Consider the following 27,822-nt stretch of genomic DNA (forward strand, 5'->3'; position numbering starts at 1 on the left):
AGGGCAGAAGAAAGAAAGAAAACATCTCCTTGATACCGGAAAATATTAGTAGGGAAACAATAAGGCACAAAGTCACAAAGAAAGCAGTCGGTTGATTCTCTCTGAAGATGTGTATATAAAAACAAAAAGATAGATTGCTTAAAAAGTGCTTAGAGTTTTAGTGATCTTTCCTAGCAGGTATCTCAATTTTACATTCGAGAGCAAATTTTATATTTGAGAGTGAATATGAAGTGTGCAGTTTTCTTGGGGAAAATGACATCAGTTCCTCCCGTCCCCCAATCCCACCCTCACAAACTCATGTCCTTCCCTCTATTGATTTGTATTTTCACTCAGGCACTTAGCATGCCCTATATTACATTACATTTTCTTGTATATCTCTGTCATTCCTCTACTAGATGCTGCAAGGCGGGCTCTCCAACCCCAGGGCATAATGTCTTAAAATTATACTAGGCTCCAAGTAGTTGTTTGCTGAATGAATAATAAGGGTTATATGTACTTTTTTTTTTGGTGGGGGCTGTCCTGTGCATTGTATGTGTAAGAGGCTTCTTTGGCCTCCACCCAGTAGATACTAGTAGCACTTTTACTTCCAACTCTAGTTGTGACAATCCAAATTGTCCCTAGATATTACCAAGTGTCACCTGGGGGACAAACTCACCCCTGGTGGAGAACCACTGCTTTAAAGAACTGTTTTTTCAATTAACAGATTACCAACTGCCTCAGAATCACCTGCCAAAATAAAAGGTAGTGGATTGTATTTTTAAGTAGTACTTATATAATAGCAGAACTGATGGGGTGGGGGCGAGAGGGAGACTTTCCCCTGGACACTTGCCTCAGCTAATTTTTAAAACACATTAATTGGATTATCTGAATTTGGATTTTCTCAAAGAATAAAATTGGGAGGTTAATGAGAGTTGACCTTCTCAGGCTTCGAGGGCAGAGAGAAATGTTTCCTCCAGACCCTTTATTGTATAGTGGCAAACAAGCTGAGGAAAGCTTCATGGTGAAATATACAATCTGTTCATGTAAAATATTTTTTCCTTACCCTTTAAGTTATACCCACTTCTGTCTGTCCTGTGGACATGTATTGCTTCCACCCACGGGAAGACGGTATTTACAGTGAGTGAGCCCAGTGTGCCCCCAAACCGCCCTGCTGCCCCAGGGCCCTGGGACATGTCTGCATGGATGGCAGGCCCCTCTAAAGAGCTGAGAGCCAGTCCTGTTGGGGCTGAGGAAGAGGCTTCAGGAAAGCAGCCCTTAGCATCTGCCTTTAAGGGCAGCGACAGTTAGATGTGTCCTGGAGCTGTTTTGGGCTCATTCATGGAGTAGAACAGACTTAGAGAAACAGCTGGGGCTTAGCAGATGCAGGGTCTTAACAAATCTCAGCTCTAGAAACATTCTTGTGCCTTAAACACTGATGGTGGCCTGTGCTCTCGTGCCTGGGCTGGGCTACAACTGAGTGGTTGTCTAGGAGAGGACAAGCTTGCCTTGGTATTTGCTAGCCAGTGCTGGGGTCTCAAATGGAATCAGGGGTAAGAAGAAAACCCCAAGGACACAGCCTCTGGAAGTGCAATTCCCCACCAAGGATGGCGCTGTCACCAGCCTAATGGGCTCCGCCGGTGTGGGCTCAGACACACCTCTTGTCATTAGTGCTAGAGTCCACTGCATCATGGGGCACCCTGCAGCCTGGGGTGATGGGTGGGTGGTTTTAGGGACAGAGGAGGGGCCAGCTCTCATGCTGCTAGTGCCATTTTTATATTTCATGGCTCCGATTCAGTTTTTTTTTCTTTTAACTTTATATTTTGAAATAATTACATTCTCACAGGAAGTTGCAAAAAGGTAAAGAGAGGCTTCAGGCACCCGATACCCAGCTTTCTCCCATGGTAACATCTCACATATAATACAATATAAAAACTAGGAAAGGGACAGTGGTATAATTTACAGTGTTTATTCAGATTTTACCAGTTTTACATGCACTGTGTGCACATGCGTGTGTGCATGTGTGCGAGTGTGTGCCTGTATGCACATACGTGCATGTGCTTGCAGTTCTATTGCTTAGGTTTTAAAAACTGCTGCAAAGTGGGTGATGCATTGGCTTTCCTGCTCCCATGGGAGGGTGGTATTCTCACAACAATGGCTAAAAAAGAGCTGACGTCCCTCCAGCCACACCTCCACTAGCCTTCCCCATGTTCATATCCAAGTCCTTCCTGCTACATGAAGTTTGTCTTCCTCTCTCTCCTCTTTCCCTTTCCCTCTTCCTGCCTCCTTCTTCCCTTCTCTTTCTCTCCTCTCTGTCTCTTCCTCTTCTTCCTCTCTCTCCTCTCCTTCCATCTGTCTCCCTTTCCTTCCCACCCTCCCTCTCTCGCCCTCCTGTCTCCACTCTCCTCTCGCTCTCTCTTTCCCTCCTTTATTCCTCCCTCTTTCCTTTTCCCTCTTTTGTTTGCTCCCTGCACCCCTCCAGTACTTAGATGGACAACATCCTGAGGTCCAGAACACGGATTTTCCTTCTAATCTACCTTAACCTCCATGATTCATTCCCTGTAGCCCACATTACTTTAGGAGCTGGTATTGCTTCCTGCATGTTCTGTTAGCAGAAAATAGGCTGACTCTAGGAATATTAGATGTTACAAAGCATGTTTCATAGCATGCTTCCAATAGAGGCACAGCTTGGGGAGGGTAGAAAAAGACCATAGAGAATGGGGGAGGCCTTACCATCATCAGTGTATAGCTTAGATGCACTGGCAAGATCAACTCTAACAGTTTATGGAGAGAAGAAAAACTTGGGCAAGCAGAATGTGAGTAAAGCTTATTTACTTCTGGTTGCTTAATAAAATAGCACTAGATGGCTTCTTGTTATTTAATAAAAAGGGGGTATATTAGGGTTCTCCAGAGAAACAGAAGCAATAGAATATATATAGATATATATTCTATATATATTCTATTGTGTATGTATAATATATATGTATTACATAGTGAATATATAGTACGAGGTCTGTCAATTAAGTTCGTGAACTTGTTGCAATGATGTTGCTAACCTTTTTTGATATGAGAGGGGTTATTCATTATGAATTTGTACCAACTAGACAAACAGTTAAGCTGACTATTTGGAAGTGCTGAAAAGGCTGCATGAAAAAGTTAGACGACCTGAACTTTTCGCCAACAATTCATGACTCTTGCATCACGACAATGCACCAGGTCACACGGCACTGTCTATGAGGGAGTTTTTAGCCAGTAAACAAATAACTGTATTGGAACACCCTCCCTACTCACCTGATCTGGTCCCCAATGATTTCTTTCTTTACCTGAAGATAAAGGAAATATTAAAAGGAAGACGTTTTGATGACATTCAGGATATCAATAGTAATACGATGACAGCTCTGATGGCCATTCCAGTAAAAGAGTTCAGAAATTGCTTTGAGGGGTGGACTAGGCACAGGTGTCCATGCACAGCTTCCCAAGGGGAGTACTTCAAAGGTGACCATAGTGATATTCAGCAATGAGGTATGCAACACTTTTTCTAGGATGAGTTTGCGAAGTTGATGGTCAGACATCCTGTATCTTATCTATCTATCTGTCTGTCTATCTATCTATCTGAGAGATTTATTGTAAGGAATTGGTTAACATGATTGGGGTGGAGGTTACAGCTGATAAGCCTGAAATCTATAGGACAGGCCCTCAGGCTGGAAATTCAGGTAAGAGTTGATATCTTCAGGGCAGGCCAGCAGCCCAGAAACTCAGCCTGCGTTTTTGTGTTGCAGTGTTGAGATTGAATTGCTTTTACTTCAGGAAACCTCAGTCTTTTCTTTTAAGGCCTTCAACTGATTGGACGAGGTCCACCCACAGTATGGAGGATAATCAGATTTACTCAAAGTCTACTGATTGTAAATGTTAATCACATCCACAAATGCCTTCACAGCAACATCTTGACCAAACAATTGGGCACTAGAGCCTAGCCAGTTTGACATATGAAGTTCACCGTCACAGGGGGCCTTTGGTGTCATATTGCCTGAATCCTCAGCAGCAATTCCAGTTGTGCATTCAGAATCCCTCTTCCTCTTATATGGTCAATAGCTAGCTTGAGATTCCAATGCCACTGAGTGGCTCTACATGTTTGTGAAGTGAATTTTTTGAGCACCTGTCAGTGGCAGGAACTATACTGAGTGCTTGGGATATAGAGGTTCTAAAAAGCCATTTTAGTTTCCGGGACTATGATGCGTAGGGATGTCCTGGTTCCGTGGAAGCGCAGAGTGACTCTGTGGGGAGCCAGTATCTTCCCGGAGAACCAATGACAATTTTAGAGACAAAGGCTGACACGTCCTGATCTGTGCCTTCATTGCCTGTGGTGATTTCTCTCCTTTCTAGCCAAATCCTGACCTTTGTGGGAAATGTTACCTCATCCCATCAGCTTCTTTCTCTCCATCCTATGAACTTACGATCTATGCGAGTTATTTAGCATGTGACAGACGACACTGTGTAGTTACTCAATATGTTATAAGATAATGCCTTGACTCCTCAACTGATGTCAGATCCTCAAGGGTAGGACTTTATATATTATTATATTATATCCTCTTATATTTTTGATTACCCCTCCCCTTCTCATCATGTCTGATATGTACCTGCAATGGCAGGTGCTAATTCAGTGTTTGCTGCATAAATGGCTCTTGCTTTTTATTCTCTATTTTCAGACAACATGTTTACCTCCATCTGCAGTGTAAAAATCAGTTTGGACAGTTTCCAGTAAATGCCTTGTGAGAGGTTTAGATCTCCTTATAGGAAAACTTTGGTTACCTCTCCCCGGCCTTTTGTACCTTCACAATGCAGCTCACCCACATACCTCTCCAAGATGCCATCTGTACTTTCCTCTCTGGCCTTCCTTTGGTCTCCCGTGGCATGCTGTGCATATCTTTATCATACCTTTATCATCACACGTGTGGTAAGTATGACTAGTTTGCCTCTCTCGTAGATTATACTAGTGTATAACCTGTGAGAAGTTAGGAACTATGTTTTATTCAGATAATCAGCATCTACTCTAGTGGATGTGCCCAAGAATGGCACTTGGAGGGACATAGATGAAAAGGAGAGAAGGTCAAACACTTTGATGACAGCAGAAGGGAAGTTGAGCTTTCATTTCCGGCTGTGCTGGGTGCCGGCGATTCCTTGGGAAGCCTAAGTTATGAAGCCACTAACATTGATCTCTCACACTTGGAAGGCTCTCTGAGAAGGTGTTAGAGCAGGGGTGTCCAAACTGCGGCCCGCGGGCCAACTGCAGCCCGCAATCCATTTTTAATTGGCCCGCAGCAAATTCCAAAAATATATTTAGTTTACTTAAATAAACCAGGTGAGGCAATACGTACTTCACCTCGAGTGAGTGGCCCGGCTGTTTGTGTATTTTACCGCATATGGCTCTTGGTGAAAACCGTTGAAAACAGTTTGGACACCCCAGTGTTAGTGCATGACCTTTGTCATCATAATAATGAGACCTTGCTCTGGCACTTAGGATGGAGATTCTGAGTGTGGTTGAAAACCTAGTCTCAGGACAAAGAGGAGCAGATATTCCTCTGCTATCGTTTCCAAATAAAACAAAACAACAAAAAGAGCTTGCTTTTGATTTCTTCCTTTATGTTGGATGGTTACCAATTCTGGAAGCTTGTAATCTGTTTATGATACAGGTCTAGCTGTGCATGGATCTGAAAGCTTGCCTTCTTGCTTGGCTACATTTTGATTGGGGTGTTTTAATTTTCCTGTGTGATTCATAGGGTAATATTCAAGTGTCATTGTGGATTCCTAAAAACAGCATGGTTCATAAGGCTTCAGTGACATGCCATTGCTGGAAATTCATTACCACAAAAACACAAAATTAGCCTTCCTCTTCTCTGTCCTTGATGCCACTAAAGTGTGTTCCTTCCACCCTTTCCCTTATGCTCCTTCCCTGCCTTTGAAGAGAAAACAAATGACTTGTAATGTGGCAATGTGTTCTAACTATGATGTTCTGTTACTTCCTGACTTCTTCTTTTTTTCTGCCTGTCAAATCTTATCACTATGGAATCGCACAGCTAGACCCCTGATGGCCACTATTTCAAATAAGAGTAGTTCCATCCTCATTCAAGTCTCTTTGGTCGGCATTTCATTGGGAATACACTCACACATTTGAATTCCTACATGTGATCTGGCTTCTTGTGTATGCAAAATGCTTAAGTATGTTCTTGATATCGGCCACAGCAGAAGTGGGATGGACATCACCACAGTGGAATATCTATTGTTGGTAATATGAGAGGGCAAGAACTCAAACACCTTGCAGGCTGCCTGGTAAGCTTGCTGAATGCATTTTTGAGTGTGAATGTATATCTGGGTTGCCCAATTCAAAATTCTGGATCCCTCACTTGTCTGTTTCTAACTGCAAAAGAAACGGAATTCTTTGGAATTCATTACTGATGGAAAGGGGGTATGAACCCGCATGCCCCCTGACACCTTGGCCTCTGAATTCCACTCCCCTGGAATAATCTGAGCTTGGCTTCCCTCAGCTTAGGAGGAGATGGTTTTACATTATAATATAACTGACACCATAAAGAATAAGAAAGATAAACTTTCATCAAAAATACCTCGCCAAATGTCTCAAGGAACATAAGGACCCATTAGAGGCTGTTATGCTTGATTTTTTGCATCTTAGGAGTAGATCAACAATGAACACTGAATTCACAGTTGTATTGTGTGTTGCCAAGAGGGCACCATGGTGCCCCATAGCACAGAATCTTAACATGAGGATGAGAGCAAACTTGAACCTGTCTCATAGGTGACAGAGCATCTTACAGGCTTGAGAGTTGGAATTCCAGTTTAGCTTCACTCTCCTTTACTGAGTATCTGACATATGGCAGGAAGAACACTAGGCTATGGGGATACAAAGACAAATCAGAAAATGCTTCTGTTCTCATATGGTTTATAACACTTCCATCATCTAATTATAATACTATACAATCAAGGAATAAGATACTCATGAAAAAATACATATATACTTCAATCTCTCATTTTTATCATCAATGTTTCATGGTCTTCTCTGTGCACGGTGGGTCTTCCATGCACTCACTTCATACTACCTGACCCCTTTTCCTTTTAAACTCAACCTTACTGACAGTGTTGCCACTGTCAGTATTTATTAACTGTGTATTATGTGCCAGAGACTGTAGCTGTCGTGGGACCAGGCAGGGCAGGAGGCTCCTGACCAGGTCAGGTTTTCTACAGCCCTAGTTTCGGCTGAGTAGTGATCAAATTACCAGGGCTCCCCCAAGTCTAGAAGCATCTGGGGAAGTTGCTTATTGTGGTGGGTACTGATAATTGTTAATTTTCTGTTACTAATCTAGAGTCAGTCTGTGTAGGATAGAAAAGCTAATCTGTTCTGTCTTTTTAATGGGAGATTAGAATTCAGAGCATGTGTCTATACTGCATTTCCAAGGAGGGGATTCAGATTTCACTAGTAGGCAGACCCCTCCTGGGGAGGGGGTCCTTGGTGGCTCCATGACTCCTGGGCTTAGGAGCAGTGGGAACCATGGCAGTGTTTGCTGACACCGAGACACAAACAGATATTCCGGTTGTATTTCATTTTGGCATTTCCTGCAAATCTGGCCATCTATGACAGGGGACAAGAACCAGGCGGTGACGTACAGGGTGCCTTAGCTGTTGGAGTGCATGGTTGTGAAGATGAGCCCTGGGACTTTTCTTATCATTCTGGAAAGGGTGAAAAGGAACCCTCTCTTGCTTCTGGAAGTCATGAGCTGGGTATGTTTGTTTTGTTTCTTTTTTAAAGCTAAGGTGTTTGTGCTTGGCGTCTGAAGCTGTGGAATATGCTGCATGAGGAACAAGGACCGGTAAACTGGCTGAGGAGTAACATCTGACAGAAGCCCTGGCTTTGCTTATTTAGAGAACTGAATTTGAACCCAGAGTCCCAGGAGGTTCTCATATGTACGTGAATCATTGATTCTCTGCCAATACTTCTGAGTGGCAAGGACATCGGGTGTTAATATACCTGTTTTGTGATGAAGAGGCTGAGATCTAGGGCAGCGAAGAGACTGCCTCACGTCTCCAGTGTCCTCAGTGCCACAGGGAGCTTCTGCTGTGGCTTTGCCCTCACACGGCCACATGTGGGGGAGAGACAGAAGGCGAGTCAGGACTCGGAAAGAAAGAAGCAGAGCTTTGGTCAGAGGCAAAACGAGCCAAACACAGGTGGCAAGACCTGCCCCTCTTACGCTTCAGGCTGATCACAGGAAAGGACGAGACAAACCTCACCATTCAATTTCCATGCTTCCCAGTTTTGCGAGGCCTGCTGTCCAGGACCACACGGGTCACTGTTACTCTGCTAAGGGGCAGCTGTTTCTCAACCCCAAAGACACAGGCACAGCAGCAGACTAAAAAGCAGAGGCCTTAGAAGGTTTCTGCAGGACTTAAGAAGAACAAAGTATGCCGAGCATCTAGGCCAGTGCTAGGCAAGTAATAGACACTCAATAGTTGGGCAAAAAAAGGTGGATTTTGATAGAAGCGCAATATTGACTATTTTCATTACGCCTATCAAAAATGAAATCAACTTATTTTCAAATTTTTCTTTTGAACATCAGAGCACTCCAGGTTTAAAATAATTCAGTCAAGTTCAACAGATTCTTCTGAAATAAAACCTAGATGTCAGGGAGGGCCTTCTAGCCCTTGAGATGTAAATTGGATTGTACGGAACACAGTTGTGGTTGAGGATGTTCGTGGCCACCAGTTCTCAAAGTTGGTGGTAGATTGGAATCATCGGGGCGATTCTGTAAAAATGCTGATGCCTAGGTCCCACCCCAGGCCTTCTGGGTGCTGCCTGAACATCGAGATTGTTAAATGCTCCCCAGGTGATTCTGTTGCCCAGCATCGTTGGAAACCACTGCTAATGGCCACATCGAGTTCTGTGCTCCTTTCCTGGTGTATGAGCTGATGGATGGGCTCCTAGATCTACACGGCATCACTCCAGGCCAACAGTTTCACCCCTTCATAGATTCCTCAAAAACCTCTGTGGGGTCAGAGCCAGGAGTGCAGGTTCCAGGCTCTCGGCCTCATGTGGAAAGGTGCTGGCTCAGGTGGTAAATGGCCATCAACTGTGATTGGATGGCCATCCGCTATGGCTAGTTGTCTGTTAGCTATAACCAGTGAGCCATTGGCCACTAATATAACTGCCGTGGCTACGCTAGCAGCAAATGGGGGCCTAGCAAGAAGATGGTGGCTGAGCTAGCAAGTGCGATTGCAGTTAGCACGGCAGATTGCAGCTGGCAAATGAGGTTGGTTGGCAGAGAGAAGCAGACAGTGGATTGCGGATAGTGTGGCTCCTGCTTCCTGTGTCTCTAACCCAGTCACCAGCGAGACTATAGTGGTATGACTCCCCTATCTATGGCTCCGTGGGTGTTCCTTCTTGGCCTCACCGTGTCCTGTGTTCTTATGTGGGGAGCGGGAGCTGAGACCCCGCATGACACCCTGCATGACAATCTCCTTACAAACCTATTCACGAGTTTTATAGAATTTATGAAGATTGACGGGTTCCAGGGAGGCAGCCCCCTCCCTCCAAGCTATCTGTCACTGTATTCCTGGCTCTCTCCTTCCCTCTCTTTTCATCATCTCTCTAACTTCTTTTTCTAGAGAAACAACAACATATTTCCCCTGTCTCAGTGCAAAGGAGGGAAACACACCAGTTCCCCCGAGGCCTCAGCAGCTACGCCAGTGGCTTGTTAAGGAATTATTTCAAGAAAGGTAGGGCTCTGCTTAATTAGAATTCTTGTAACAGCCCCTAAGAGAATTTTTTCTGTTTTATTTCAGGCTCCTTGCGTCTGTGCCAAACACTAACCTAGGCCCAGAAAGGTTTGAGATGGGGTCCAGGGATGAAGAGGGCAGAGCTAAAATGATGGACGATGAAAGCTGTTGGAGGACTGGGTGCATAAAACGTGGCACATCTATAACAAACTCCAGCTGTGGAGAAGATCCTGGAAACACAGCAGATTGTTGGCAGCCATGAGTGGGAGGGGTGGGCTTAGAAGCGCTGGGGTGGGAGGAGCCCCGGGGCCACTGCAGGAGTGGTGGCCACCTGCAGGGGCTCACGCAGAGCTCTGTGCTGACGCACAGCAATCACGTGTGGGTGGGATCAAAGCAATCCTGAAGTTAAACTAAACCAAAACAACCTGTGATTGTAAATAAAGGAGATTCAGCCTTAATTACGGACATGAAGAGAGCAGAGGCATCTTTTGTAGCCTCATCAGCTTTGTCCTTTTCTGTCCTCTGTGTTCATGGGAGGTGGCCAAGGTTCAGTCTGGGGAGTCTGGGTACCATTCTTCCCATGGTGGTGACTTGAGTGGAGCGTTTTGTGTTATGTTGTGTTGCATGTGTGTAGGGCCTCTCCACAAACTTCCATAACCTGTGGGAGTGGAATACCAACTCATCCATCCACTTTTTTCATGAGCACGATTGCACTTCCTGGGAGGCTGCCTCTGGTCCTAACACAGACTCAAATACAGGCTGCACAGAAAGAACAATGTTTTTGCCTTTCGAGAGATGTGGAAGGGTGTAAGCTATAAACTCTCTGCACAATAACTCCGTAAGAATTTGAAAAAACAACAACAAAAAACCCCCAAAAACAAACAATAACACACAGTACCTTTACTATTTCTGAGTTCCCCACTTCAACCAACCTTGTTTGGCTCATTGCAGTGTGATAGGTGCTGCATAAATGTTTATTGAGTGAACAGTGAACGAAGGAATGTTGATTAACAATCAGACAGGGGGAAGGTAAAGGACCATATTCCCTTAGTAGTAAAAGAACTGATTTTGAAAATGGCCTGCCTGCTCCTTTATCTCAAATGTTTTGCTAACACATGTTCTTTTTAATAAGTCAGTTAGCCCTCAAAATCCCTCAGTTTGCCCTCTCGCAGTACAAAGGGCTATAAAAATTATTTTTCCCTTCATAGTTCTCAGTACTCAGACTGGGGAATAAATGTCCCCCACTTAGACTGTGTTTAGGACACACATTTGAAGTCTGAGCAGCTATCAGAGCATGCCAGCAATTTGATTTTTCCTATTTTTGGTAAATCCTGAGAATAAATAGAGTGGGAGATGCTACTTGGACAGCAAAGACAAGAAACTGATACCTGTTGTTTGTTGATCCCATCATAAACCTGTTCTGAGCCCTACTGCGTGCTGAGCGCTGAACTGCATGGGGGGATGCAGATGACTTACTTTTAGGCAGAGCCCCTGACTTTTCTTTTAAGGTTTTAATTGGTACTTCAGTGGAGTTTTTTTTTCTTTTTTCTAAGTTTCAGATGTACCCTCTGACATCATATATAGTTATTACAATTCCATTGACTCTATTCCCTATGCTGTACTCCATGTCCTGTGACTATACATATATATTAAATTATAGTTGACATTCACTATTATTCAGCTTCAGGTGACACTGCAGTGGTCAGGCATCTACACCGTCCATGCAGTGGTCTCCCTAATAAGGCAAGTGTACAGTTTGGAACAGAATGTAGAAGAGAAGGTAAACATGGTCGCTGGACCGTGTAGCTACAAGATGCTGCAGAACACAAGAGAGGAGAATGTAATGCAGTGTGGGTGGTCCGGCAGGGGGTGGAAGTGACACCAGAGATCAGGCCTCTGAGCTGCAGAGGACCCAGGGGAACATAATGGGAGTGGCCACTTTTATAGTTCTGACCACAGGCAGGTGCTGTTCTAAGTATTATACATGTATCACCTTGGATCCTCACAGGGGCCTAAGACAGAGATACTATTCTTCTCTCCATTTTAAGAGTTAAGACAACCAAGGCAAAGAGGGTTTACAGAAATTGCCCAGGGTCACACATCGGGAAGGGCTGGAGCCTGTCTTCAGGGTCCACATGAACTCTTTTCTGTGAACCTTGGGGCAAAGAACAACATATACAAAGTTCTGAAGAAAGTGTAATTTCTGGGAATTTGCCAACAAAAGCTCTTGGTGAAATCAAGCCAGTCCTACATTGTGGTGTTCACCTTGAATACTATCAATGCAGTTCTTTGAAGACCTGAGGTCAGAGGTGTTTGCAGGGACATCCACAGACCTTAAAGATCCTAGAGTCACCTGTGGAAGGATCCTGGCAAGGCCAGAGACTTAATTTTTTCCCTGTACTTTCCTTTACTTAATAGCTTTCATTTATTGCTTAAAATGGCACCAGAAAGATAGCTTTCTGCTCTCTTCCTCTATACTCCCAGAGAAAGAGCCAACCTTGGTGAAACAATTTCTGCGACTGTTGGGGTTAGGGAGAGTTTCCACCGTCATCATTGGCCCACGTCTTGTAGGTAAGTAGCTCAGTCCTTCTCACCCTTTCCTGACTTTGCTGAACAGCTGGCTATCACGTGGAACTGAATTACTGTCCCACTGATGCCCATAATTTGACACCAAAATCAGTTTATCCTTTGCAGCCCTTAAATATACACATACACACACACTCGCACACATTTTGGAAATACAAAAACCCCAGCCCTGTCTCACTTTGACCTTTTAGGCTAACCATTTTAAAGCACTCTTGGCTGGAGAGGTTCTAGGAAGAGCTGCTTCCACTTAACTCAGAATCTAAATTGGGGTGACAGCTAGCAATCACCTGGCCTCACTGAGCTTCCATTTCCTCCCCTGTAAAAGGGGACACCTGGCACCATTTACAACATCACACTTCCCTCTGGTGCCAGCTTCTCAGAGGCCCTGGAGGCCAGGGCTGTAGAGCCTGCCTCAGGGGCTTGGGGCCTGCACTGTAGACAATACTCTTGCAAGGAAGACGTGTAGCTTTAGGGTCAGAGCTAGGCCACGTCTTTCCTTTTTTTTAAATTAACTTTTTATTTTGAAATAATGATAGACTTATAGGTGCTAAAAGACCAGAGAAGCCATGGGTGTCCTTCACATACTTCCCCTCATGGTAACATCTTACATAACTGGATATCAAGGCCAGGACACCAATGCTGGTACAATCTACAAGCCACCTTCCACTCTCACCAGTTTTCGTGTGCACTCGTGCATGTGTAGTTCTATACACATTTTTTTTTGCATGTAAGCACCACCACAATCAAGACACAGACACAAAAGCTCTTTCTCATGCTGTCATTTTAGAATCACTCCCTACCCGACGACCCCCTCGCCATCTTGAGAATGTTGTGTCACTAGAACCATACATTATGTAACCTTTTGAGACTGGATTTCTTTTCATGTGTCATAATGGCCTTGAGATCCTTCCAGGTTGTGTGTATCAATAGTTCATTCATTTTTATTTCTGAGTAGTATTCACAGTGTGAATGTATCACAGCTTGTTGAACCACTCACCTGTTGAAGGACATTTGGGCAATTTGGGGCAATTTGGGGCTATTGCAAATAAAGCTGTTATGATTTTTCACTGACAGATTTTTGCATGAACATAGTTTTCATTTCTCTGGGAAATTTCTCTGGGATTGCTGGGTTATATGTTATGCATACATTTAGCTTTATAAGAAAAATGCAGCTGTTTTCCCGAGTGGCTGTACATTTTATGTTCCCTCCAGCAAGGCAGGTGGGTCCTCTGAAAGAGAAACTCTTGAAAGAGAAGCTTGTTCCCTGGGGAGAAATCAGGAGAGGGGCTGTAACTCAATGTGGGATGGACAACTTCTACACCCACTCAGCCTTCGAAGTTCTGGCAAGACTCCCTCCGTGAAATGAGAAGAATGTTCCTGGGAATGATTCAAATACTACTGTAGGAGCTGAGAAGTGCACAGCAGCCATGGCAAATTGTTGTTAATGCCTGTATGGGGGAGGGGGCAGCTTGGACGGCTGTGACTGGGTGGGGGGAGGCCTTCCTTACTTAGCCCCCACCCTTCCGTCTCAATGGTGCATTCCAGGCCCCGAGGCAATTTTGGCCAGGCTGTGTCATGTGGTGGCCTGCAGAACAAGTGTTAATTATTAAGATTTGTTTCCCTAATGCTTTCAAGTATGAGATCAACTTAATATATTTTTCTTCCTCCTTAAGTACTGCTCTCCCCACACGTGGTAATGAATTGTCCACTGCTGTTTCTAATCCTCCATCAGACTCACGAGAGGAAAAAATCAATTTACACTTTTCCTAGGAAGCAAGCCTATTGACAGAGCTGACATGTTGTCTGTCAGGCTGCCATAACAAAATACCACAGACGAGGTGGCTTGAACAACAGACATTATTTCCCACAGTTCTGGGGGCTGGGGAGTCTAAGATCAACATGCTGGCTTATTTGGTTCCTGGTGGAGAACCTCGTCCTGGTTTGCAGATGGTTGACTCAATAATCGCTCACAGGACAGAGGGAGACAGAGCCGGGGTCTCTTCCTCTTCCCAGGATCCAATCCTATTATGAGGCTCCATCCCCTTGACCTCATCTAACCCTATTTACCCCCTAACGGCCCCACCTCCAAATACCATCACGTTAGGGTTTAGAGCTTCAAACTTTGAATTTTGGGGGGACACAAACTTTCAATCCACAACACCTGTAAAGACCCTCCTCTTACTGTTAACAGGTCAGCAAAGGGGCCATAGTGACACTGTGTCTGAATGTGACCACCCAGATTTAGAAAAAGCAGAAGAGTGCCCCACAGAGACGTTTGAAAGTAGAGGAAGTGTTCAGAGAGGGTCGCAGACTCGTTCTTAACTAGAGAAGAAGAGGCACAGTGTATCCAGGGCATGGGATCCATTCTTCCTAAAGACACTGTGGGGACTTCCTGAGAAGGCAAAGGGGTACCAATGGGAGTTTCTACCAGGATGCTTTTTGCTGAAATCAGGGAAGTAGCACTCTGCATTCCTAAAACCAGCCCACCATTTCTTCGTGCATCTCTTACATTGGGATATGGAGGCAGAATGAGTTGGGTCTGATGTCCAACTCTATAGAGTTCTCCCTGACGGGAAGGAGAGAGATGTTTCTATGGTAAACTCTGCACTTCTTCTGTGTATTTTGTCATTTGTGTAACATAGGCCACCAGGGAATAGAATCCCAGGGCACGAATAATACAGGGCCATAAGCACTTACAGGTAGATGCTGGAGGAAACAAGAACTAGCTTCCTTTGGCTTCTGCCAGCAATATTCCTCTCTTCCAGCAAATCAGATCCCTAACCAAGTAAAGGACTCACTTCTCTGCTTTCTGAATCGATCCTACTGTTTCTCTCCTAATTAGAGTTAAAAATACTTTTGCTAACAATATAAAAAGAATTACATTGGAAAGTAGCAAACCAACATGAAAAATAAGATGAAAAAAACTGACTTCAGATTAATAAATGAGAATAGTGCACCTGCCAACTAATGACAGCTCTCCTGCTCCCCACTACCCTGACCACACATTAAACGGAACACATGAGTTGATCAAAGCAAAATTTCAAGTAGACCCTGACTCAACACTTCACCCTTCTCTTTCACACCATTGTTGCTTAGCCTTTTCTTAACGTCTGTTTATGTGTTTTAAGAACATAGCATTTAAAAACTATTATTGTATGCAAACATTACTAGACAAAACTGATAAAAATTAGAGCAGTTCTCCTAAATACTTTTGCCTGGGCTTAAGCTTCAGAGAAATGGAAAATAAGTCCAGAGCTGGGAATTTTTTTTCCTGACACAAGGAGACATAAACAATAGATGCTCACAACATTTGTAACTGTAAAAAATTGGAAGCAATCTAAATATTCATCAAAGAAGAATGGACACAACTGTAGTCTATAGACATAATTATATATTCCACAGCCATGAAAACAAATTAACCAAAGTTGCACGTGTTAGCTATCTCCTGGAATAATGTCATAAATCGGCCCCAAAACAAATTATTAGGTTGGTGCAAAAGTAATTGTAGTTTTGCAATTATTTTTAACCTTTTAAACTGCAAGTATGTTTGCACCAATCTAATATTAATGCAACTCTTTTTAATTCCAATAATTTTTAGATTAGGTTTTCCTACATGAACAGTCATATTGTATGCATATAATAATGTTTTTGTTTCCTCCTTTCAAATACTTAAACATTTTATTTTTCTTGTCTTATTATGCTGGCTAGCGCCTTCTGTGCAATGTTGAATAGAAGGGGTGATGGTGGGCATTCCTGTCTTGTTCTGAGTTTTAAAGGAATTGCTTTCAATGTTTCACCATTAAATGTTATGTTCACTGTAGGTCTATGTTATTATAAGTGTATTTCTGTAAAGAGCAGAGAGAGCTGATTTTTAAAATTCAATCTGGCATTCTTTTTTTTTTTAATCAGTTTACTTTAGTCAGTTTATATTTATTGAGACTTCTAATATATTTGTAATTGTTTCTCATTTATATTTGGGTTTTCTTTTTTATGCCTGGATTTTTCTATGTTCCTTTCTTCCCTTCTTTCCAGCATTCTTTTGGATTGATTGAAGTGTTTAAAATTTTTTTCCTCAATACTTTGAAAGTTATATACTATATTTCTTGATTTTTAATAGTTACCCTTGAATTTTTAATGTGAATATTTTGCTTAATAAAGCTTGAAGTTAATTTATTTTTTTACTTCTTTCTTGGCATTTATTTATTTATTTTTTAATAGATTTTTAAAAATCTTTCAATTACAGTTGACATGCAATAATATTATATTAGTTTCAGGTGTACAACATAGTGATTAGACATTTATATAACTTATGAAGTGATCACTGCAATGAATCTAGTACTCATCTGACCCCATACATAGTTATTGCAATATTATTGACTCTATTCCTTATGCTGTACTTCACAGCTTCGTGACTTTTACATTTATTTTTTATTGTGGCAAAAACCACATGATATTAAATGTATCACCTTTACCATTTTTAAGTGTATATAGTTCAGTAGTGTTAAGTACACTCACGTTGTTGTGCAACAAATCTCTAGAACTTCACCTTCTCCTTGAAAAATACAAAAACAAGGACATCAGAATGTTTTATGTTCCATCATCAGTCCCCTCTTCCATGTGCTATTGTGCTGTATTGTTCCCTTGTGGTGGGCAGCCTCCAGTACGGCCCCAATGATTCCTCCTCCTAATTCATACCCTTGTGTACACATCTCCCCTTGAGTGACCCAGTGACTTGCTCTAAAGCAGAAAACATGGCAATATGTTGGGGTGTTGCTTCTGGGATTAAGCTATGAAGACCTGTGACCTCTGTCTTTCTTGCCCTCTCCTTCTCAGAGCCCTGATTCGGGAGAAGCAGGGAGGTCATGTTGTGAGTAGCCCTGTGGAGAGGTCTACATGGCAAAAAAATGACGCCTCTGGCCAATAGCCACTGAGGCCCTGAATCCTGCTGGCAGCCATGTGAGCAAGCTTGGAGTGGGCCTTCTGAGGCCTATGAACAGCCACATACTCGCATGACTTTGGAAGGACATCTTTTCCTGATCAGGCCTTGAGATGGCGGCAGCCCAGAACAACAGTGATATGATCGGACTATGAGACCCTATTATCAGAGACACCTTATTAATCCACACCCAAATTCTTGCCCAGATCAAAACTGTGAGATACCCCCCTTACCCTCCTTACAATGGGATTTATAGATGATGTAATACAGAATTGTACACCTGAAATCTATGTAATTTTACTAACAATTGTCACCCCAATAAATTTAATAAAAAACAAACAAACAAAAAAAACACAAAACAAAACAAAACAAAAAAAAACTGTGAGATAATAATTTGCTGTTTTAAGCTGCTAAATTTTGGTGTAATCTGTTATGTAACAATAGAAGACAAAATATTTCTGTTTCAAATTAGACAATATTATCATCCTTACGTTCATCATTTATTTAAATTTACCAATTCTTTGCTTGTCATTCCGACTTGCATCTCAGAACTTACTTTTGGGAGCGTTTTATTTCTTTCTGAGGTATCTCTTAGAAAGTTTCTTTCCTGAGAGTCTTTTGGTATCAAACTCTAGATTTTGTTTGTTCAAAAAATATCTTTAATTTACTCTTATTATTGAATGACAATAAGCTATATACAGAATTCTAGGTAAATTGTTATTTTCTCTTTTCTCTGACTATTAATGTTGCTATTTAGAAATCTGCTGTTAGTCTAAATATAATATCTTTTAAGGTAATTTCTCTTGCTACTTTTACCAGTTGTATTTTGACTTGTTGATTTGTGGTTTTACCGTGATTGATCTAGTTGTGGAATTCTTTTGTGAATCCTACGTGGGAATTGCTGTGTTTACTAAATTTAAAGATTAATGTCTTTTATTAATTTTAGAAAATTGTCTGAAGATAAATCCTAGCATTTATCTTCAGAAATTGCTTTCCCCCCGTTTTGTCTATTTTATTCTGAAGCTGCAGCTCATATCTTTCATCTCTTTATTTCTTTGTGATACATTTTGAGTATTATCTCCAGAACTTTCATCCAGTTCATTAGTTCTCTCTTCAGCTATTTTAAAATCTGTGTTTTAACCTAACAATTAATTTCTTATTTCAACAATTAAATATTTAATTTTAAGGGGTTCTATTTGATTCTTTTTTAAATCTTCCTGATCTTTTTTTGACATATTTTTCCTTGCTCACATTTTAGACTCTCTCTTTCATTTCTTTAAACAAATGACACTTTCTTATTTTACATTCTGAATCTTATATTTTCTAAATCTAATGTATTTAAGGGTATTATTCTGCTGTGTTTTTATTTTTGTTTTTGTTTTGTTTTGTTTTTCTGATGATTTCCCCTCTAGATTGTTTATTTCTTCATATTTTTAAATTTTGGATTATGAGCTCAATTATCAGAAATCCTGTGAATTGAGGGTGTGTGTCCCTCCAGAGATGATTTACATTTCCTGCTGCCAATATTCCCCAGCTGTTCCCAATCAAGGCCCACTTTCACCTACTTTCTAGGCTTGGGATTTTCTGCATCATGAAGGTAACATACATTTGGGCACCAAACCTATGTGGTAGCAGGTCTAGAGCTACTAGTTCTCCGGGAAGACTTATTTTCTCTAGAGGCCAGGTAGGGCTAGATAAGTTTCCTTGTCTTCCACCTTTGCTGAATAATATATTTTTCTTTTCTTATCCAGTTTTTAAAAAATTGTGGATATAACTCCTTGAAGGTCCTGGCTTCATGGAGTGATCAATTTCCCATTTGCACAGCACAGGACACTCTTGCCAGACTCCCACACAACCACTGAAGTCTAAGTTCTGGTTCATGCAGACTGACATATTTACTAAAGGCAGACACAGCTTTAATGTTGAATTTTCTGTTTTGGGGCTTTCTGGAGGCTTCGCATCCTATCCTGCATGCTCAGTTATGCACTGAAAAATATTTGTGTCACATTTTACTCATTATTTTCAGCTAACAAGAGTTTTTCATGATATGTAGACCAGAAGATTATCTACACCATACATTTTCCCTAGGTGCACAGGTCATTTTTGGTGGGCTATCTTGGTCTGTTTTCTACCAGTGTCCTGTTCATGGATGCTTTAGTGTATATTAGAGATTCAAATACACAAGGACACTCCAGCAGGGCATTTATTCTCTGCAAAGCCTTCTTCTTACAAATACCTATGGCTCTGCCTGAGGGCTTTCTCTGCATGTGGGAGTGAGCTTGTTCCATCACAGTCAAGCCAGAAGTCCTGGGGAGTTAATGTACCTAGGAACAACCACAACAGATAAGAGTTGATAGATCAGTGCTCCAGTTTCTTCTCCCTTCAGATCTGACCACTCTGACTCATGTTGTACAGGTTCTCCCAGAGGTCCCTAGAAGGACTAAGCCCCAATTTACCACAGTGGCTATTTTGATTGGCTTCCTTTACTTCCTCATTTCACTTCTTCATTCTCTGTTGGTGCTTCTTAAGATCCTTTCTCAAATAAATTTGCATTCAATTCAGGTGTCGGGGACCATTTTTGAGAAAACGCTGATCTTAATATTTATACTAATTCTTTTAATTTATAGTGAGTATTGACTATGTATACGGTGCTAAGTACTATGGATTCAAAGATAAATTCTAAGGAATAGTTTCATCTCTGGAGCAATTTATACTCTAGGCTACCTGATTTCTTGCTATCTTTTAAAAATACACATTTTAGTGATGTTTGTAGGTAGCAAGAAATATTTCAACAGATTTGAGTCAAAATTGGCACAAAATCTAATTAGCAGTTCCAGTTTGAAGGATGATGGAAATTGTATGAACTGGACATGCTTTAGCACGTGATTATTGGGCTGGTAAGAATATTCCACAATGAGTAAATGGATACCTAACTGTTATATATTTGGCATTCTTGGGGATACATGTGGTGATGTCACTTTGATACAGAGAACAGTGATGGTAAAACTGAGCTGTAAGATGGTTTCTTAGACATGCTTTGAAACAAGGAAGAGAAGGCCTTTGAGTGGTGAAAAAAGGTTCAACTCTCCCCTCTCTTCAGGAGAGGCTGCAAACTGCTAGTCCATGGTTGCGTCTAGCTTTCAGATATATTTTGTTGGCCTGCACAATGTTTAAAAACACTTAGACTAGTTGCCATATTTATAAATTAAGAGATTGGGTCTCTAGATTAGAAACTCTAGTTTGTTTTGAAAAATTAGAAGATCGGACATCAAAGGTCCCACATGCCCACATGATGATCAGATGGAGAGGGCCAATAGTTTCCTCCTTCAGATGAGGCCAAAAGCCGTCGTCCCTGTCACTTTTTATTGTATATTGCAATTGACCCACTTCATTCATAATTTGCTTTTTCCATTAGGGTTTTTGCATTTTTGATTCCTCTTCTGGAATGGGTGAGATGTAGGGAGATGACTGATTTTGCAGGACGGTAACTGTGACCTACTCTTTCTTGCTTGTTCTCCTGTCACTGCTATCTAGAACTCCAAAGGTCCGCTCCCTTAGCAAGGCAGCGCTGCAGAGTCCCTGAGAGCAGGCAATGTTTGCAAAGGAGACTCCTGCTCATTATTTTGGTTATTGGCTCTAAAATGTCAGATACATTTTGGTTAGGACACTTAGTACTTGCTAGAAAGCCTGTGCTCTGTTCAACCACTGGTTCAAATAAACTAAGAGCCGTTGGTGATTTTTCTCCTCAGGTATTCTTTTTTTTTTTGAAATGTACATACTCACTTACACAAGAATTGCTCTTTAATTTAGTTAAGACCAAAGCCAAGTGGGAGGCAGAAAAGCTATTGTTCACCCTGGAAAAATAATCTTACTGCCGACTTTCCACTCCACTTGGATTCCAAACAGCTCAGTGTAGGTCAGGCTGAAATTTAGAGTCTCTGGAGAACTGAGCCTCCTAGTACTTCCGTTTTGGAATAGCCTCCATCCACAACCCAGACTGAGCCAGATGACCCCAGTGAGGGGAGTGGAAGAATTTGGGCATTTGCCTAATGGCTGAAGTTGGTTGTCCTTAGCAAGCTTTTCTATATATGGAGAAAAGACAAGGAGAAGCAAGCTGCTGGCATCAAGCTTTAGGGCTTTAGGGGCCAAGTCACCTCTCATTCATATGTAGGTCTCCTCTGCCATGGTTATTTCTTTTCTAAGTGTTGTTAGAATCCTGAATGAAACTCATACATACAAGAAGGCGGCTTTCATTCTAAACAAGCTCTCGCTTTCACTGCTCTGTGAAACTATGTCATTTCTATGTGAAGTCTGCAATGATAGTACATTTAAGGAACTGTTGGCCCTCTCAATATTATGAGTGAGCCACCATAGATCTTTTGTACATGCAAAGACACTTGGTTTTTAGGGCTGTTGGCAGATTGCCTGAAGAGAAGGGCTGAGTAGAAAGGGAAACTTTTGCACTTGGAGGATGTGGGTATGGGGGAGAGGGTCTGACTTTCATATATGTGGTATCTTTGACCTGAATTTTGGTAAGTTCACATCATGGCTTTTATGCTGACAGAGGAAGCAGAGCGACCTGGGAGGGTCCTCTCAGGTTCTGCTGCCATCTAGCTTTGCGGCTATGGTGAAGACACATTGCCCCTCTGGCTCAGAGTGTTTCTGAATAAGGAGATGCTTGGACAGGAGCCCTGAGTTTCTGTCTGGTCAGAACATTTCCCAGTTCTGTAAGAGGTTCCCAGTTTACCCTGAGCCTGTGGACAGGGACTGGCATAATGCTGACCCTGCTTATGTGCCAACAACTGCTAGGACTGTGGAGAAATAGATGGTCATGGAACAGCCCCCACCCCAGGACCAATTAGCATCTGTTACCACAATAGGTGTTCACAAGGCCAACTGTGAGCAAATGATCTTTTGGCCTCACAAAGCATAAGGCTGCTTCCAAGAGCTGCTCCAGCAACCTCACCCTGTTCTGGAGCATTTCTTGGGCTCCTTCCTCCCTTTGCAGGTATACAGCTACTGTGCACTGCGGTTGGCGACACTGGCCATGGAATTGTACACAGGCTGTGAGCCAGAGCTAGTGTAGGCTGCTCTGCTCATCTCTGACTCAGAGGAGGTGGGGAGGGGGGAACCACTGGGAACTTGCTCTCTTTTGCTGGTTGGAGCAAGCAGCATTTTAGCAATGCCAGGCAGTTGCTGGGAATAGGAAGACAGCGCCTGTTGTTTTGAGCTCTTGAAGACCTCATCTCTTGTGATTCTGTTTTTATTGATTACTTAGAAAGCATTTCTGGGTGATACAGGCTCAACAATGAATGACAGGAAGGAATTTGGGTTACATCCCAAGCACTAGAGGAACATGAAGCCGTGTTCCTAGTTATCTGGAGTTTCAGCATGTTTCCACCCTTAGGGACAGACCCCAGAGAATGGTGCAGTTTTCTCTATCTTTACAAGGAGGTAGGAGTAAGGACAAAGAGTTGTGAATGAGCCAGAAAAAAGCAGAACAGAAAGACTGATTGGCTCAAGTGTTCTCATATAAAAATTGGATGGAAATCAGCACCAGTGATCCCATAGCATATACAAGTAGAAAGACAGCCCAGTGCTATGTTCTAAGTGTTAAGATGATGAGTCAGCTAAATGCTGTACAGATGAGTGTCAACTGTGCAGACAAAATCCGTCAACTCTAAATACCCCTCTAATTACATTTTTTATATTACCATGGCAGGCTAATTTTCCAACAATGCTGACAGACCAGGTTAATGTATAATAACGCTAGGACAATGAGTAAGTAACATCACAATGATCCAGCAAAACACACTTTTTTTTTTTTTTTTTTTTTTTTTTTTTAGGAAAAAGCACCAGGACACAGGGAACTTTTGAAAGGAAGGGGCTTTAAAAGGTCTTCAGGATGTAAGACCTCAGGTCAAGTTTAAGGAAAGAGAGCTTGCTCTCCAACCACCAAGCCAGAATCGATTGGTAGCTCAAAACCTGTATCTTTGGCTGGTTTGAGCTATTACTCTCTAGTTTTGGCCTGGAACGTACTAGACACCTAGGAAAATACTGAATTAAGTATTACTATAACCCCAGGAAGGTATAAGAATACAGGTAGGAATAAATATTAATCTAAAGATGATAAAGAAATAAATATAGTCCCATGTAATCAATATTAAAAGGTAAAGATAATAAGTAGAATAATCATTGTGATAATTTGTTTGCTTCTCCCGCTTTTAAAGCATTTAAGGAAATCTGTATTAGATTAAATGCTTACAATTCTATTAATAAATTCATGATCACTGTATGCATGTCAGCAATAAAATTAATGTAATTTACAAAGTTTTGTTGTATTAATTATGCAAATAGTGTTTAATTGTGTAAAGGGACATTTTTAATACAGTATAGGAAGACTAAGTTGATCACATACAGAGGAACCCTTTGAATAAGAAAGACCCCAGCTATGAGAAAGGATCCTGACGGCTAACAGGCAGAGGAAACCCTCATCCTTGTATTCTGGATTTCACAGTGGGGCTGGCGCAGTTCCCCCCTGGCCATAAGGGGAGATGTCAGGCTTCAAACAATGGATTCCACTGGCAGCACTTTGGCTAAGCAGACAGTTTGTGAGAATCAATCCTCAACTATAAATTATGCTCGGAAGCAGCATTTTCTGCTCTAGGATCCTTTTCTTTCTCCTCCTAGCTATTGGGTTGGTTACCACTCACTTCTGCCTGAAGGCAGAACTGGCACAGAATTTCAAGAAGGGACACACAATGACGCCTTCTTGGATCCCACACAAGGACGCTGGCAGATGCAGACTCGCACATTGCCCACTGAGCATGAATCACCCATCAATTGCACCCAGACGGATGTGCATGTACTTGTTTCCTGGTAAATCCCAGAGCACGTCTTCCGATGCCCACATGACTGCTCTGGGATCCCAGAACAAAGCCACTGGATGGGGGCCTGCAATATCAGTTTACAAAGCATCCCAGAGAAGGACTGAACACCAACCCAGGTGGCATAGACTTGCTGGGCGGGTAACCCTTTTAATTAAAATCTGCGCCTGCCCCATTGTTGGGTTTTGGAGGGCAGTGCCTGCACCTGCGTGACCGTGACTGGCACTGCCACTGCTTTGTGCCTCCGACTGCTCTTATCAGTGTTGCTGAAGGCTCTGCCAGCTGCATGCTTCTTGTTACCTGGAGCCTGGTGCCTGCAGGCCTCTGCCAGGTGCTCCAGGGGCACAAGCTGGGGCTGGGAAGGGGCTCTCTCACCTTTGCCTTCCTTAGCCTCAAGGAAAAATAGCTGCTTTGGATCCCTGCACTCTCCCCCTTCTGCCGGCCCGAGTCTGAAGCCTTCCCAGAACCTCACACTGGTGACTACTTTGGGAATGCATTGTCAATGCTGGAGTTTCTACAGAAATAGCTGCAGAGCTGGGCCAGAGCCCTCACCCGTCTCCACCTCTGCAAAGGTTCTCCTCCAAAACAGGACCAAAGCTGCCCCTGGGGAGTTGGCCCGAGGATGGAAAGACCTGGGAAGACATTTCCTGCCTGCACAGAAGAGGCTTCTTAAACTCACAGACTCTGGGCTGATTTCTCTTTAGGTCCCTGTTCACTCAGCCTCTCCTTTAAAAAGTGTTTGGAGGAATTAACGGGGGAGCCCAATGGCTTCCCAGCAGAAACACACCTGTAGGCTCTGTTCTCTTCCCGCTCCTGTTCACTCTCAACTTTTTCCTGTTTCTACTTTTAAAAATCTGTGTCTCAATGTTGACATTCATATATATGTATATAACTAAAAAAAAATCAACATCCTGCCTTTACATTTGGGCCAAAAGATCTCATTCTGATCAAGGCAGCTAGCTTGCTGTTTAATCCTGCGTACCCAAGGTTAACCCTTTGGAATTGCATCTTTATTTCTCTGGTTATTTGTCTACTTTTCTTTAATTGCATTTTATTTATATCCTTATTAGTCTTGGAAAATAAACTAAGAGAGAAATCGCTTTCTGTGCGCTATATTTTAAAGAACTGCTAAATGACTACTTGGTCTGTGATGTTTACCATTATTACTATTATGTTTTGATGTTTTTGCTTCTTTTGTGTTGGTCTTAGGGTCCATTTGCTTCCAAATTATTAGGCTTTGAGGAAAGCAGTTTTTTCCCCCCTTCCTTCCCTCCCAGGACAGTTTTGAAAAATAATTTTTTTTCTATGAACATTTTATTAACATGCCTGTTCATTCTGCTGTACAGCTAGGTCATTTACAGCTTATCCTGTTTTGGAGGAGAAGTTGCCAGCATTGCTTTGTATTCTTTAAGTCTGATTAATTGTCCTGTTTGACTATCTTGATGGATTATCCAGGTGCATGTGACCTGATTTTGACTTTGTAATTAAGGACTTTTTGGAGGTCAGATAAAGTGCTGGCCCTGCAGCAAACTTCAGCAACAGGCAAAACCTATTTAGACCGACATGGACAAAGCTGATTGCCATCAAGAAGTGGGGAGCAGGTGTTGATTACAAGTTTGAAGCATGGTGAATGGATGCGATGGTTTCCTGACCCTAGAAACTCCCAGGTAGCTGGCTGGGCCCCATGGGTACCACCCACATACATCAACTTATTGCCAAAGCTAGGGATCCCTCTCTGCCCTCTTCTCCACTCACCATCTTCTCCACAGAGGAAACTGCTGTCAGGTGTGGGAGATGTAGGGTTTCCCTATGGAATAAGCATGCCGATCTTTTCAGGAGGGCTCTGACTGCAAAACATGCTGTTACTGGTAAGAGAATGGTAAATGTCATTCCCAGACACCTCTGCAACAAAAGAGAACTTGGTACATGCGACTGAAAAATGTAGGCGTGAGTGTTCCTTCTCCTCTATGGCCACTGCAGGTCCCTGATGGACACGGGAAGAGCCAAACTGGCCCAGCTCTGAGGCTCTGAGTGAGTGCAGAGAAAGGAGGCTGGAGTGGGTGGGGGTGGGGAAAGAGGAAACAATCCTTGAATTAGAAGACAAATGTCCTCCTCCTTCTCCTCCTCCTCCTTTTCCCCCTTCCATCTCCTCTTCCTCCTCCTTCCTTTTCTGGTCCACAGAACACTGGGGTTTTACCTCTTCACCCAAAGACTGAGTGTTTGAGCTGAGCCTTCTCCCTGTAGCCACCCTATGCTCCGGGGATCGTGTGGCCTGGGTTGCTCACTATTAGAATGCCACGACACAGCTTTAAGTCCCTGGGCATGGAGTCAGACACTTAGGTTTGTATCACGGCTCAGGTGTACTACTTGATTAAGGTAGTCAATATGTATGTGCTTCAGTTTCTCTATTTGGGAGATGGAGATACACATACCTCATAGGGTTGTTAGCAAGAATTGAATGAGACCTCATAGATGAAAGGAATTTATAAATTGTAAAATGTTAGGCAGAAGCAGGAGATTTTTATGGTAATGATGATTCTCTGTAAGGTCTCCTATAAATTCCTTGTGACGATGGTGGTTTAAAGATCAAGCCCACTTGACCATCCAGCCTCTCTATGGCTGCAGTCATTCCGAAGACCTAGAACTTGTGGCTCTAATCTGCTGAAGAGCTTGAGAGTCCTTCCTCACCTTGAAGAGGGACCAGCAAACTTCTTCTATAAGGAGTCAAATACTTAATATTTCAGACTCTGTGGGCTGTACAGTCACTACCACACCACCCAGCTATGTCACTGTAGCTTGGCAGCCACCAAAGACGATCCATAAAAGGGTGAGTGTGACTGTGTTCCAATGAAACTTTATTTATGGACACAGAAATTTGAATTCCATAGAATTGCATGTCATATATATATATATATATATATTTTATGTTTAGCTACTTAAAAATGTAAAAATCAGCCTTAGTTCGAGGGCTGGACAGAAGCAGGCAATAGGCGGGATATGGCCTGTGGGTTTCATTTGTAGACCCCTGCCCTAGACAACTCCCTGGAGCCGCTTGAATGGCCAGGTCAACTGTGAGTGTCAGAGAAATTAAACGGGGGACAGGCAGTCATTTAGACATGTGTCATAGGTCTCTTACTTTTATGACCCTCCTCTCTGCCTGGTTGATGTCAAAGCATGTTAAATGACAACATTGAAGTCTCTGCACTCAAGACTCTTGCCAGAAAATACAACCTAGATCTCTGTTCTCCAATCCTTATCAAAACCCCATAACAGCAGCAACAACAATAATGATATTTATGGATGGTTGCTGGGAGCACATAGCTCATCCATTCCTATGGGTAGTGCCTTTGAGTAACCCAGGCCTGCAAGTGCCACATCTGTGGAAGGTTTTACTGTGACCCTTGGCAAAATTAGTCCTGAATTGTGTTTTAGCGATGAGCCCTTGGTCCACACCAAGAGGCACCATGAAAAACAACAAATGTGAGTCACTGTGGCATCCTTTATCAAGATGTTGTCCAGGATGCCATCTCTCCAAGGAGAAATTCCTCTTAAGCTCATCCAGGTATCAGGAAAAGCTGGACATCTCCTTAAAACTGGTTTTATTTTGCAAATAATGTAATTTCCTTGTTTGATTTGGTTTCAAGAAAACTCATAGTC

At 42.5% G+C, this 27,822-nt stretch overlaps 1 protein-coding gene across 4 annotated transcripts in view; it reads right to left on the minus strand.

The window, feature by feature from the left end:
* The window catches only part of LY86 (lymphocyte antigen 86), a 64,519-nt gene that overhangs the window by 31,753 nt on the left and 4,944 nt on the right, over positions 1 to 27,822 (minus strand). Inside the window, exon 1 of one of the 4 annotated variants that reach the window (XM_074335269.1) lies at positions 8,015 to 8,150. The exons of the other annotated variants lie outside the window; for them this stretch is intronic. Within the exon in view, the coding sequence (XP_074191370.1) occupies positions 8,015 to 8,129 (115 nt within the window). The 5' untranslated portion in view covers positions 8,130 to 8,150. Of the gene's footprint in view, positions 1 to 8,014; positions 8,151 to 27,822 lie in introns of those variants that run through there. 4 annotated transcript variants of the gene reach the window in all.

Source organism: Rhinolophus sinicus, linkage group LG06, assembly GCF_036562045.2.
Source record: "Rhinolophus sinicus isolate RSC01 linkage group LG06, ASM3656204v1, whole genome shotgun sequence".
In the NCBI taxonomy this organism is placed as follows: domain Eukaryota; kingdom Metazoa; phylum Chordata; class Mammalia; order Chiroptera; family Rhinolophidae; genus Rhinolophus; species Rhinolophus sinicus.